The sequence below is a fragment of the Lepisosteus platostomus genome, chromosome 24 (genome assembly GCF_059453375.1).
Source record: "Lepisosteus platostomus isolate fLepPlt1 chromosome 24, fLepPlt1.hap1, whole genome shotgun sequence".
Taxonomy (NCBI): Eukaryota; Metazoa; Chordata; class Actinopteri; order Semionotiformes; family Lepisosteidae; genus Lepisosteus; species Lepisosteus platostomus.
The window spans coordinates 9,605,524-9,618,668 of NC_142634.1; the positions used below are offsets into that span (position 1 = coordinate 9,605,524).

General features: G+C 42.9%; 1 protein-coding gene across 5 annotated transcripts in view; it reads left to right on the forward strand.

The window, feature by feature from the left end:
- The window catches only part of ssh1a (slingshot protein phosphatase 1a), a 36,545-nt gene that overhangs the window by 17,228 nt on the left and 6,172 nt on the right, over window positions 1–13,145 (forward strand). For all 5 annotated transcript variants that reach the window (XM_088617638.1, XM_088617641.1, XM_088617640.1 and 2 more), the window contains 12 exons: window positions 1,440–1,540; window positions 5,359–5,423; window positions 5,687–5,808; window positions 6,139–6,207; window positions 6,517–6,582; window positions 7,149–7,343; window positions 7,666–7,759; window positions 8,546–8,674; window positions 9,698–9,744; window positions 10,262–10,408; window positions 10,870–11,070; window positions 12,290–13,028. In XM_088617638.1, coding sequence (XP_088473764.1) covers window positions 1,440–1,540; window positions 5,359–5,423; window positions 5,687–5,808; window positions 6,139–6,207; window positions 6,517–6,582; window positions 7,149–7,343; window positions 7,666–7,759; window positions 8,546–8,674; window positions 9,698–9,744; window positions 10,262–10,408; window positions 10,870–11,070; window positions 12,290–13,028 — 1,975 coding nt within the window. The remainder of the gene's footprint in view (window positions 1–1,439; window positions 1,541–5,358; window positions 5,424–5,686; window positions 5,809–6,138; window positions 6,208–6,516; window positions 6,583–7,148; window positions 7,344–7,665; window positions 7,760–8,545; window positions 8,675–9,697; window positions 9,745–10,261; window positions 10,409–10,869; window positions 11,071–12,289; window positions 13,029–13,145) is intronic.

Consider the following 13,145-nt stretch of genomic DNA (forward strand, 5'->3'; position numbering starts at 1 on the left):
TGTCTGCAGGACTGTGTACAGAGGACAAAGCTAGAAAACAAGGTCATTTAACATCTTGATCACAGTAAAAATAAGTCCCTGCGTGGCTGTGCTTTATATTTGTTGGCCCCTGAAAGGCTGGGTATTCAGCTTTTTAGAAAAAGGGAAAACCGTGTAACAAGCACCACCACATTGTCCTTTCATTGTTGGGTATTGTCTTGGTTATGAAAGGCAGTTTGACTGCCGACCAAAGCTGGCCTCCTTGACTTTCCAGTTCGTCTTCCTGAGGTTGGGCTTGGTTCCTTTCGGACTGGATGAAGGAAGTCCAGTGATCTCAGCAGAGCTGCAGACAATAGGGCATGACTGATGAATCTGACCAAGGTTAAGGCATGATATGATTACATCCCCCCCCCACAGATCACGTTTCCGAGCCATCTGAGAACACAATGAGAGGTGTTTTCCTAGAATTGAGGAACCCGTTTGAGCCGAGTAAACAGGGTCTGAAAAGCCTGTACACAATCGAGTTCTTCGTTGACCATTATTTTGTATCTTATCTTGAATTATGTGTAGAGCTTACACTCAAAAGCTTGAAAAATGCTGTCATGGTTTTGGATAGTTAATTGCTATCTGTCGGAAGGGACAAGCACAGACCAGTGAGAGGCTTTTAAAGCCACAAGAGAAAGGGTTGGGAATTTCAGTCTGTGCCATTGTGCGCGCTGTGCATTTTCACATAATGTCTGGCTAAATTATCTCATTGGCTTAGCATGAAAATGAAAACCAGTGGAATTAGAGGTTCTGGATATCATCGTGTAAATTGTAAGGATTATTTTTGAATTTGTGTTTTTTAAACCTTTAGTCACAGGAGCCTGAAGAGCTGGGAATATGTTTTCAGAAGCTATACTAATATTAGAATGCCTCTTTATATATTTTGTATTACTGAGGAACGCACCCAGTGTTATGAAAAGCAGATTTCGACTTGTTCTAAGGTAACAGGTAAACTATAGAATGAAACTCACAATACATTAGGTTGTTACTTGGAGAATATCAAAGAGTAATTCACAGAACCACTAAGCTCATGGCTTTTTGTTTCATCATCGGACTCTGGGAGATTACTGATAAGTCTCTACATTCAATTAGCGGGCTCAGAGATCCTGCTGCTAAGATCAGTATATTAACTAACACAGGACTAAGACAGCACTTAGGTCTGCATTGATGTTTCAGCTTGTGAGGTCCGGGGATAACTTTCTCTGAACACTGTATCATTTTCAGCATTGTACTATCACCGTCCTCACAGTGACCGATCTCAAATTAAATTCTTATCTGTTGTAGCAGTACTTGATTGCTGCTAGCAGCTCCTCTTTTTACGTTTTCATCCTGTGCCTTTGCCACTCTAAGCAATGTTGTGGTTTGTGTGCCGTGTAAGGCGCAAGATGTCATTTTACCCTGCGTTTGTGTTTCAGCCTGAGTGAGAGCTTCTTCATGGTGAAGGGAGCAGCTCTCTTTCTGCAGCAGGGAAGCAGTCCGCAGTGCCAGAAGGTACACCCCCATCACAAACATGCAGGTAAGTCTGGGAGCGGAAGGTGGGATGTATTGTTGGACGAAGCCAGAGCTCAAATGTAAGCACAGCTGAAGTGATTCCGAAGCAACGCAAAGACACCCTCCTTCTAACCCTTGACGTGTGCTGCTTTTCTTATCTTCATATAACCTGCTCAGTGTTGAAGACAATGCATTTTTTTCCCCCCCATCTCTGATGTGTCAGACAATGGCATTACGCTAAATGCTTTGTGTTGACGTAGGCAGCAGACATTAGTAACAATGTCCCAGACGCAAAAAGGATTAAGGAGCTGAACTTTTTAAATATGCATCAAGAGACCGCATAACTTGGGTTTGGCTTTGTAAAGTTATAGTCAAGAGGTGCAAGATTTAAGCCTGAGGTCAGATTCAGGGTGATGGCTTGGGTTCCTCTTTAAACACTCCTCAGCTGGAGTTAGTTAGTAAGACCCTGATCCAGTTGGTTTTAGTGCTGATCATGTCAAGGTACACTTACCTGGCACTCAGGTTAGATAATGAAGTTCACATAAATGATCATTCTGAGGGATGCTTGAAAACATTGTGTGCTGACTCTGCAGATTTTTTCCCGGAAAATATGTGACTTAAAACTAGTTAGACCAATCTTAAAAGAACCGTCTCTGTCTTTGTCGGGTATGGTTGGTCCGACAGTGAAGATCAGGCATGGAATCTTAGAAAACAGAAGATAGTGGTTTGTAAAGGCAACACTGTGTTTTGAGTTCTGTCTGAGTGGGTTGTTTTTATCTACTGAACGCTCCGGGACATCCTGTGCTTCATCGTGGGACAGAGTTGTTGATAGGGGCTGACGTAAACTGAGGACCATATCTTTAGATTAACTAGTAAAGGTGCCCCTCTGCTGCATCGAATGTGTCTGAGAATGTTGCGAATATTTATTTGAGCGACAAAGTACAGTACAGAATTGAAGTTGGGTTCAGTAGAGGAAGTATGAAGACAACCTACAGTATATGTGTTCACTGAAAAAAGGACAAAGTTCATTGCAGAGTAACCAACATGATGTGTATAAGAAATAAGCACGTACAGTGTAAAAAATAAGCAGTCTCCTTAGTATTTGCGCGCAGTGCAATAACGCAGATCAATGTAATGTAGACCTAGCGATTTGTCCTAGATTACTGTTAGTGTACATTATAAGGGTGTGCGTCATATTTACAAGTAATTTTATATTTACTTTTTTTCACACTACCTGCGATTTTAACGCTGCGTAACTCTCCTTGCACTCATTGTCATCATTTCTGTGATGGAAATGGAAAGGATAGATCTAAATCCGTGTTGCAATCTCAGAGCATTCTATGCGGGTAGTGAGGAACGTAGAAGCATAAAAAGCACACGTAGGTTTTCAGTCTCAACGCGTTCTCCAGGACATTTTGTCACCAGAATGTGAAAAGAACTTCAATTGCGCCAGCAATTTAAGATTACTTGCACATAGTGTAGTATAACACGATTTAAAAATACGATGTGCAGCACTTGACTGATAAGGGTAGTCTGCTCCAGAGAGCTGAGATGTGGGCCAGAAACGGGACAACAAAGCAGGAAGAAGCCTTAGGTGTATCCTGCCAGCTTGTTAAATGGTGCTGCTTGCACACAGGATCCGAGTTTCTCTGCTCTAGACAGGGAAGATGAACACTCAACCTAAATCAAAGGGCCAGGCCCGTTTAGCAGGAGATTTGTCCGCACACTCCCTTTTCACACGCTGGAGCTATTAATAATGGTGCCAAGCAAGCAAGTCAAATTAGGTTTCCCTTTCCTTCTCCCCCCAAGCTGGCACAGGAACTGATTGATCACACGTCCCTAAAGAAAGTAAAAGGCCACTTGGAAACAGCAGTGCAGCAGAGCTCTGCCACAGCCCACGTTTAGATGATCTCGGTTTTTACGTGGTCCGGAATAGCAAGAGGGTTATGGTCAATTACAGTTAAACAATGCTCAGCGTGCCAGAAGTCTGATTACAGTATATTTACTAGCCTTATCATTAAATGGTTGCTTATTGTAACCACAACGTTTACCTTGTCTGTGTGGGTGAATGTTATTGTTGGTAGACATCTGGTGGGTGAGCGCAGATGTAGACGCTGAAAGACTAGGTGGACTTTGAGGATCAAACTCTCTCTGACCCCTTTGAGTAGGGTAGCCAAAGGCTTTGTTCTAGGACTTCTGTGCATGGTAATTTAATCTCTGCAGCAGGATTTGAGGTAGCTCTAGATGTACTGAATACTGAACAAAGCCCTGTCCATGACTCAACAACAGGATTTAAGAGACAAAATAAAACGTCAGAGCGCAACATCCTGTTTGAGAACCTAAAAGTTGAGCTGTATCCAGCTCTGCTTCCTGCTCTCATTTGAGTTTCCTTAATGGGAATCCAAAGGTAAAATACCAGACTAATATGAATCCCATCATCTGGCTTGTTTAAGCTGGGTACTGATAGCCCAAGTGGTGAATTATGGCTGTTAATGACAGATCCTTAAGGTTTAATTGAGCTGTGTTTCTGTGTAAGATAGACTATAAAAGTTACTATTTTGTTACTGAAATGCATTGCTTCCAGGTTCATGTTTCCCCATCAACCTGTTTGCTTCATGAAGAGGTACATCTTTGCAATAAGATCTAATTAAACAAATTCTTAAGACCAAAAGAACTCCAGGGTTCAAAGGGAACATTCCTGTGTCAGTAACAGAAGGCATGCAGTCTCGTTTCGTGTGAACCTGCTTGAACGTCAAGGTGTAGCTGTCAGACTTGTACCAGAAGCTAAGCAATTTAAATTAACATGCCGTGTGCACATACGTTATTGCATGACGAATGACTAGCTTCTGCACCGTTGAGGCAGTCTGTAATTTGTTTTATGCCATCGGATGGAATTAAAACTGCCCTGAAGCCATGTTTTTATGCTTCGACCATTTTATTCCTTGGTTGCCTCGATTGCAAGATGTTTCTTTTCCTGCCTGCTTCAGCTGCTGCGGTTTGTTCTCATGCTAATTCTGTAATATGTAAGTGGAAGAAAGGGAAGGAGTCTCTCAATTTATCACGCAATGTGGAGAAGCAGGATTGACAGCAATTTACAATGAGCAGTCCACCGTGTACTTTCAGGAAAGAAAGCGTGCTTTATCTGAGAATGTTGGGAAAACCTCAGATCCACAGTAACAAGCCAGTTTTACTTTGGGAGAAATTTGGGCAGGGTGAGAGCCTCCATTTGCAGTGGATGTGGTTGACCTTGTGAATAGCTGCACGACAGGAGCTGTAAACAGAGCCCTTTGAAGGCCTTTGTGCAGGAGATAAAGCAAGCTGGTTGAAACGGAGGACAGGGGCAGTTGTTCAGTGGGAGGCACACACTGTACCACTGTCCAGCTGCTGCTTGGTAAACACTTTGCAGCACAAAGCCTTTCTGTTGGTCTGCCTAGGCTCTGCCCTGTGCCTTCAGGCATAAACAGTCAGCACTTTCCTTCTGGTGGGTTAACAGACTCTTATTAACCCCTGGTTAGTTTGAACAGGCTTTTGTCACCTCAGAAAGGCCTTTTCTTAGCCCTTGAGGACCCTTCATTAGTGCTTGTGTCCAAGTGTCTATTCAAAAGAATCAGAAAGTGTATGTGAAGTTTTTTACCAGGCTTATTTTCTGTGGAGATGTCGGTAATTAGCGTTAGCAAAAGTTACTAATGACCTCAAGGCTCAATTCTAAACTGGTTAAAGAGACAGCGATGGTTTCTCTGTACAGGTGTGTTAATGCACAAATCATCCCCAGGAGGCCTATTATTCAAATGATTTGTTTTAAAATTATTGGTGTCTATATTTATGCTTTGTTGTTGTTGACAGGTGATTTACCTCAGCACCTGCAGGTGATGATAAATCTTCTCCGTTCAGAGGACAGAATTAAACTGGTGAGAACATAACTGGAAAAAGTCCCCATACAAACACAGATGTTGTGACTTCTGGCACCGTCTTGTCAGTTCAGTGTCTTTGTGTTTTTTATCTAGGTTATGTTAAAGAGTAGAACTACATTTCTTTTGGTCTATTTTCAGTTTTCTGTTCTTCGCTTATTGAGCAACGTTCTCTACATGGGATGGTTGAAAAACCCATTTCTGGGATGCTCTAAAAAGGCCTGGAAACTGAGGTGGGAACTCTGTGCTTTTTCTTTCTGCAGGCAGTACGTTTGGAAAGCGCGTGGTCAGATCGCGTGCGGTACATGGTAGTAGTTTACACCAGTGGGCGCCAGGACACAGAAGAGAACATTTTGCTGGGCATGGACTTCATCAACAAAGACAGGTACATAGGTCACATCACATCACACCATTGCTGTATCACTTTATAATACTTGTCCATTAACTGATTTAATATCAAGCTAACTTTACTGTATTAGTACATAGTCCTATAAGCAAAAAGATATTTGAATTCCCTTGATCGTAGAAATTGAACTATATCGTTTATATATTGATTGTTGAAATAAAAGGGTGGTGCAGAGCTTTTAAATGGCAGAGGGAGACTGATAATGTGAAGACAGATGCTTGTTTATATGAAAAAATAATAGAAATTGGTTTAAGCCTTGTAGAGTTTTTTTGGTTAAGCACTGAGAAAGTATCATGTTGAATTTTGCAGTAAAAGCTGCTCAATCGGAATGGTTTTGCCGCTGTGGAGCGATACCAAGATCCATTTGGATGGAGATGGGTAAGATGCATTCGTTTTCTAGATGCAGCACAGCTCTGATGCTTTAGGGAGATTAAGCAGCACTGCCATCTACTGGACATTGTATTTAGATCTGCAGTGATAACTAATGAAACCAAAGAGCTCCCAGACAATTATGATGACAGAAGCTAGAGCTCTAGCAATCTGCACTTCTGTATCTTCCCAGCACAATGTGCTTCATATGCTTCTTCGTTATCTATTGTTGCAATGTTGCAATTGTTTAGCCCAGCCTTTGCACACCACTTGCACTTTTGCAACTTGTTGCTAAAATTCTTTTTTTTTTTGGCACAGAGGTTTCAGTGTAAATACAGCAGGAAGAACTCACGTCTTCAAGCCTGTGTCTGTCCAAGCCATGTGGTATGTAAAAATAGCAATGTACCTGATTCATTCTGGTTTTTTGCCCTTGAACTGCATTCTTTCTTGGTTTCTTTAACAAGTGATTAAAACATGGCATTATCTTAGTTGCCATGACATATATGATTGTATCAAATAAAGTATGGATACAGAATGTAATATCAAGTACAGACTGAAATGCATGGTTAACTGTTTAGTTAATGAAAATGATACATACGGCTTTCATCTAAATGTGCTCACGTTAGACTGCTGAGCCCCTGCACCACCTAGTGGCCTACGAATGAACTGGTGACGAGGAGTAGTTTTCTCTGAATGTAATTTTCAAATGATGTCATATAATGACCGTTGACGGTCTAAAAAAAATATATATATATCTGTTAAGGGCTTTTGCACGTGTTGTACTGTACAGTGGTCACTGGAGCAGTTCGTCACCTACAGAGGGGAAAATTCCCAGCTGTGGACAGCTGCATTGCGTTTCTCTGGGACATGAACAGAGCAGTGCTGTGGAGCTTTGTGCAAAGAGGTGCTTGTTTGCAGCAGATGGTAAAAACCTTGTTATTGGTGTGTAGGTCAGCACTGCAGATCCTGCACAAGGCATGTGAGGTGTCAAGGAGGTACAACTACTTCCCAGGCGGTATGGCCCTGACCTGGATGGGCTACTATGAGAGCTGCATCTCCTCTGACCAGAGCTCCATTAATGAGTGGAACGCCATGCAGGACTTGGAGACCATGCGGCCTGACTCCCCTGCCATGTTTGTTGATAAGTAAGTGGGCTGTTGTTGAACCCTCTGACACATACAGTAGGCGCTATCTATCACAAGTTAGGAAACATCATAGAGGCATTCTTGGTACTTAGCCCCATAATCTTGATCAAGTTCAAATTTCGTAAGTACTGTACCTTTTATCTTTCTAGTGTTCTGAGAAACTTGGAATTCCTAAGACACAGAGACTAGGTTAACATTCTTCCCCAGCTCTGAGCTTCATTGTTCTAGAGTATGAGTTTTGCCCTGCTTCATCATACATTACCCCTGCCTAGCTGTAGGACTCTGCACTTAACCATGCTGTTCTATTTTCCTTTTGTTTTAGGCCTACAGAGAGGGAGCGAACAGAGTGCCTTATTAAAGCCAAGCTCAGGAGCATAATGATGTTCCAAGATTTGGAGAATGTTACTTCCAAGGAGGTGTGTGTTGATTTGGCAAAAAAAAAGCTTAAACCATGCCAGTGTGTTTTCCCGTTTGTCATTCCTTTGCATTGCTTATCAGCATTTAGGGATGGAGTAGAAGTCCATGCAATCATTATATCCTGCTCTGCTGATCAAACACGTCATGAATTATGATACACTCTTTGTTTTAAGAGGCAAGTCTCTGAGTGACTAATTTCTTCTGGTTTGTCTTTTCTTCATTTGAAAAGAAGATCATAGATTATATGGCAGTGATATGCATGTCCTGAGGACTTTGTCCTCTACGGTATACAGGTGTCCATCTTCCACATCGACTATGTCATAGTGCTCCAGGGTTTCTTGGTTGGTGAATCCTGCACCCTGTTTGTAAGAGAAAACTGCAAGCATGTTAAGATTCCCACTTGTACATGACAGATAATACTAAGACATGTGACATTTGTGCAGGTAACCTTTAAAATGAAGACTTCTAATTATATTTATTTTGACTTTCATTTTATATGAGAATACCAGTATGTCATGAAGTAGCACTTTGGAGGTATAATTACATTTGAAGCACACACATATAGCTTTAGAATGTTGCACGGTGCAATTGCTAACATTGTTAAACAGCCATACTGTATGTATATTTCTCCATCTCCAAAGATTTGCAGCAATAACTAATGAAACCAAAGTCTTTTAATTTGCAATTAATAAGTATAGAAGAGGAACCACGTGTATGAGCTACCTGTTCATCTCATACTTAGATTGTTTTGTAAAAATTTTGTTTTGTTTTCCAATTTCTTACAGATTCGAAATGAGCTGGAGCAGCACATGAACTGTAATCTAAAGGAGTACAAAGAGTTCATTGATAATGAGATGCTGCTCATCCTTGGGCAAATGGACAAAGCCACGCTCATTTTCGACCATCTCTATCTGGTACGATCAGGATCGAATTAGTTACTGTAACACTTTCTGTCAGGCAGTAGAATTCGAACTGTATCATGACTGTACAGTGATTAAGGCTCTGACCTCCTGACAAGAGGTTCAACTAATGTATCATTTAGAAAGGGATCATACCTGGATTGACCCAGCATATCCAACTCGGTAAATTACCAAGATTTATATTGAAACTAAAAGCTTGTTTTGATTATGGAATCTTTCTAAGATGCTTTCGATACTCATAGTACAGGTTCTCATCATTCAGTTTTGCTTGTTTGAGGAAAAAATAAAAATGGTATACATGTACACAAACTTTTTTTTATGGAGACCATATATTGAGATCTATTACCATAGAATTACTGAACATTTGTGCATTCAAATATTAATTTTACAATTATAGTAGCTGATGGAAGTGCTCCATACTGTTTACACCTACATTTACTTTAAACCTGTAGCCTTCCACTTTAAAGAACAGTGATAGGTGTGAAGATAATCTTGCTTTAGATGTAAGGTACTTGTCATTAACTGTTCAATGCCTTACCTTACCAAAGCACAGATGAAATTCAATGGCAACTGCAACTTAATACAGATAAGTTGCATGTTTTACTGGGGTATTTCCCAATTAGTTGCTCCACCTGTATTCTGGAATGTCTGAAGTGTTCTCTAATTGAATTTTAATTGGTCGTAAGTGGTCCTTAATTGAGGAAAAATATAAGAAAATTAAGCAAATAAATAAATGGAAGAAGGCATTCCTGTCATTAGCCACCCTTAAGGCTGACCACACAGGTAGCTTCAGTGGTGTTTCTGTGGAAACTCTCGTTTCCATGGGAACCAGCCTCAACATTATGGCTGGAGCCGGGAGGAAGAGCCACGCTTGGAGACGAGGGCTCTTGTCTCTTGCGTGAAGAAGAGGTTGGGTTGGCAGGAGGGCTCTGGAGAGGAAGGAGTGTGTGTGCCATTTGCACAGTGCACTGATGACTAGGGAAATCCTGGCTCAACCCTACTGCTTTTCTGTTGCAGGGCTCAGAGTGGAATGCCTCCAACCTAGAAGAACTGCAGGACTCCGGGTAACTTGAGTTTGAACTTTGTTCCTCATGCTGCCTTATCTCTTCTGCGCTACAGATGTGCTCAGTGCACCTCTGCAATGATCTAGGTGGAAGACCGAGCTACTCTGGAGTAGCTATTTATAATATGTTAAAGCTATCAAACCTATTTTGTATGTTCTCTGATGCTACTGCTAGGTGTCAGTAGTGGCAGTTTTTTTACTTAAAGCCTTGTTTTGAAACATCTGAAGTTGCCAGGTTTTATTCCATGAACAGAATGCACAATGCTCCTGGGAGCCAGGGGAATTAAGTTTGTGTTAAAAACAAAATAAAAGAACTTTTCTCTTTAACATGTGAAGTAATGCAAAGCTGTGCAGTTCATAAGTCAGTCTAAGAGTTGTTTAAATGACCTCACAAGTGTAAGTAATTCCAGATTGTGTTTGTTAATAATCTCTATAACAATGAATATTAGCCTAAATAAATTCTGGAGAAATATCACAATTTCCATGCATGCCATGACTATAAATGTGTTCTGTTTCAGTGTTGGCTACATCTTGAACGTGACCAGAGAAATTGACAACTTTTTCCCAGGCATGTTTTCCTATCACAATATACGGGTTTATGATGATGAAGCCACAGATCTCCTGGCTCATTGGAATGACACGTACAACTTCATAGTTAAAGCTAAGTAAGTTCACAGGTTGCGTTTTAATGAGTGGACCACTGATTTTATGATGCTTAGAACTGTATTAGCTAGTGGATGGACCAAACTGTAGGGGGAATCAACTGAACTGTGGCGACGAGAACTACTTAGAGGAGTGCAGGGTCAAAGACGAGAGTTGGCTAGCCAAATAGAAATGAGCTGAAGTATGGTTAAATTGCTTGCAATGGCCCTGGCTTGAATGAGCCTGTTCCTTTACTGGTTGAGCCTCTTGGGCACTTGTACATTAACCTTCAGGGTTCTGATAAGGCTTGTGACTTACAAGATCGGCATACCTCTCAGATTTCCGATATGTGCAGCTACAATCCTGTCCCCTTTTATCAAACAGTAGAACAGGCTGTTGAAATGTATCCAGAGATTCATAGAGAAGCCAGAAAAACCGAGAACTGGGCCTGAAAAAGAAAATATTTCCTCCCCCCCCCACACAGGAAGAACCACTCCAAGTGTCTGGTACACTGCAAGATGGGTGTCAGCAGGTCTGCATCCACCGTCATCGCCTACGCAATGAAGGAGTACGGCTGGACGTTGGAGAAGGCTTACAATTATGTCAAACAGAAGCGGAGCATCACGCGCCCCAACGCCGGGTTCATGAGGCAGCTGGGAGAGTACGAAGGAATCCTCGATGCCAGGTAGGCGCCGCCTGTGCCTCCGTTTCTCGTGTTGGACACGGAGGCGTTTCGCTCACCTGTCCGCCGGCATGACCTCAGAAATCAATTGGCACGCTGCGATGCGTCTCTGCTGTCAGGCCTGAGACGAAGTTTGAGATTTTCTTCGACCCTTGGACACGCAAAAGAAAGAGACTCCCACCGTGTGATGACACCAAGTCCCAGCTGAATTGTGAATTGAGCATTTTTTCTTCCTGTGGTTGGGTTTCACACTGTTGTAATCTCTAAATGTGCATGGTCCTCTATTTAACTCGGAATTAATATTTATTTCCTCTGTCACTATGAAGAACTGTAAGTGTTTATAATCTAGAATTAGTGCAGAAATGTATACATAACTCTCTACTTCAGTGTAATATTTTACTGGGTATAAGTGGAATCAGAAGATATATTTATTAGTTTTGCATCACTGTGCACAATATTCTGTAGTTCTAATGAACAGTAGATAGACATCTTCTTTCTGTTTTTATTTATCACTTACTGTATATTTCCTACAGAGGACCTAAGTATAAATAACTCCCAAAAACATTAGCATTAGTAATTATTTTTATGGATTTGTTTAAATTTTAAAATAACTTTGGCATGTTATTGAGAAATTTAGGAATCTAAAGATTTTAAAAACATCAGTTTTGGTCCTAGGTTCCTTAAGGATTCAAAGTATCGGACTCCCTCCCCAATAATTTTGTTCATAGGATTGTTGATTTTAGAGACCTTTGATTGCCTACAGGGAATAGGTTTGTAACGCTTATAGCTTTTCTGTTGTCAGGCGCAGTCTTAAGACAAAGTTTCTTCGGCAGTTGTGCATTTGTGCGTGTCTGCATACGAGTAAGGGGCATTACAAAGATCCCGTATCTAAAAATAGGTTTGATTGTGAAATATCTAAAAATCACTTTTAATAAAAGAGCATAAGGGGCAATGAAGACTGTATACATATCTCTGTATGTATACAAAAGACTGTGCATATACCTCTGTTCCATGTAAGTATGTGATACTGCAGGGAGATGGAGAGATCCAGATGAACAAAGGCCAATCCGATCTGGCCTTAAAGGGATATCAGTCGTCCCGTGCAGCAAGATCAGGGTTATTAGTTTAGCCGCTGTTTCACGCAGGTATCGTAATGATAAGCTCTGCTTGGAGTCGATAGTGGTCAACTCTCCCGGGTCTGTCTGCCCCTGTGTCCTCACAGCAAGCAGCGGCACAACAAGCTGTGGCGCCCAGACTCGGACAGCGAGCTCCCCGACGGCCAGCAGCCCCCCGCCCAGTGCGGCAGCGCGGACGGTCCCGGGGAACTCGCGCCCGAGCCCGCCGAGGCCTGGGGGGGCCAGGAGGCCAGGCCCTCGCCCTGCAGGGCCATCGGAGTGGAGGTGGACCCCGCCGACCCCCCCAATTACAACTACTACTTCAGGAGGCTCTCGGACTCGGCCCTGGACAGCGACCCCTGCACGCCGGTGCGGGCCCCGCCCGTGCTGGACATGGAGCGCGTGTTCATCGAGATCGAGGACGTGGAGCGGGACGCCCTGCTGGACGACGAGGGCTTCGAGACCAGGGAGTGCCCCCTGCCCCACTTTGCCATGCCCGGGGAGGGCACCGCCGCACAGACCTGCTGCCGCCTGGAGCCCCTGGAGGCCGACATCCGCATGAAGCTGGAGTTCGGCACGGTGGAGGAGGAGGACGAGGACGAAGAGGAGGAGGAGGAGGAGGAGCAGGAGGAAGCTGACATGGTGCCCCTGACCGCCCCGGGGGTGGGAGGGGGAGGGGGAGGGGGCGGCGGGGGGAGCGAAGGCATGCTTGAGGAAGAGAAGGAAGAAGGCGGGCCGCTTCCCTGCTCCTCCTCCCTGGCAAACAGGAACAGGCTCAACAATGAGAATGCCAACAACAACAACAGCCTCAGCAGCAGCAAAAGGAGTTGCCCACCTGGGTTTGATGTGAGTATGGCCTTTTCTTACTTTCTCCGTTGGCCTAGAGGGAAGGTGTTCAACTGAACTGCATAGTAACTCATGGATGATCAGTAGAAGATGTGCATCTAAACCGTTTGATCAGAC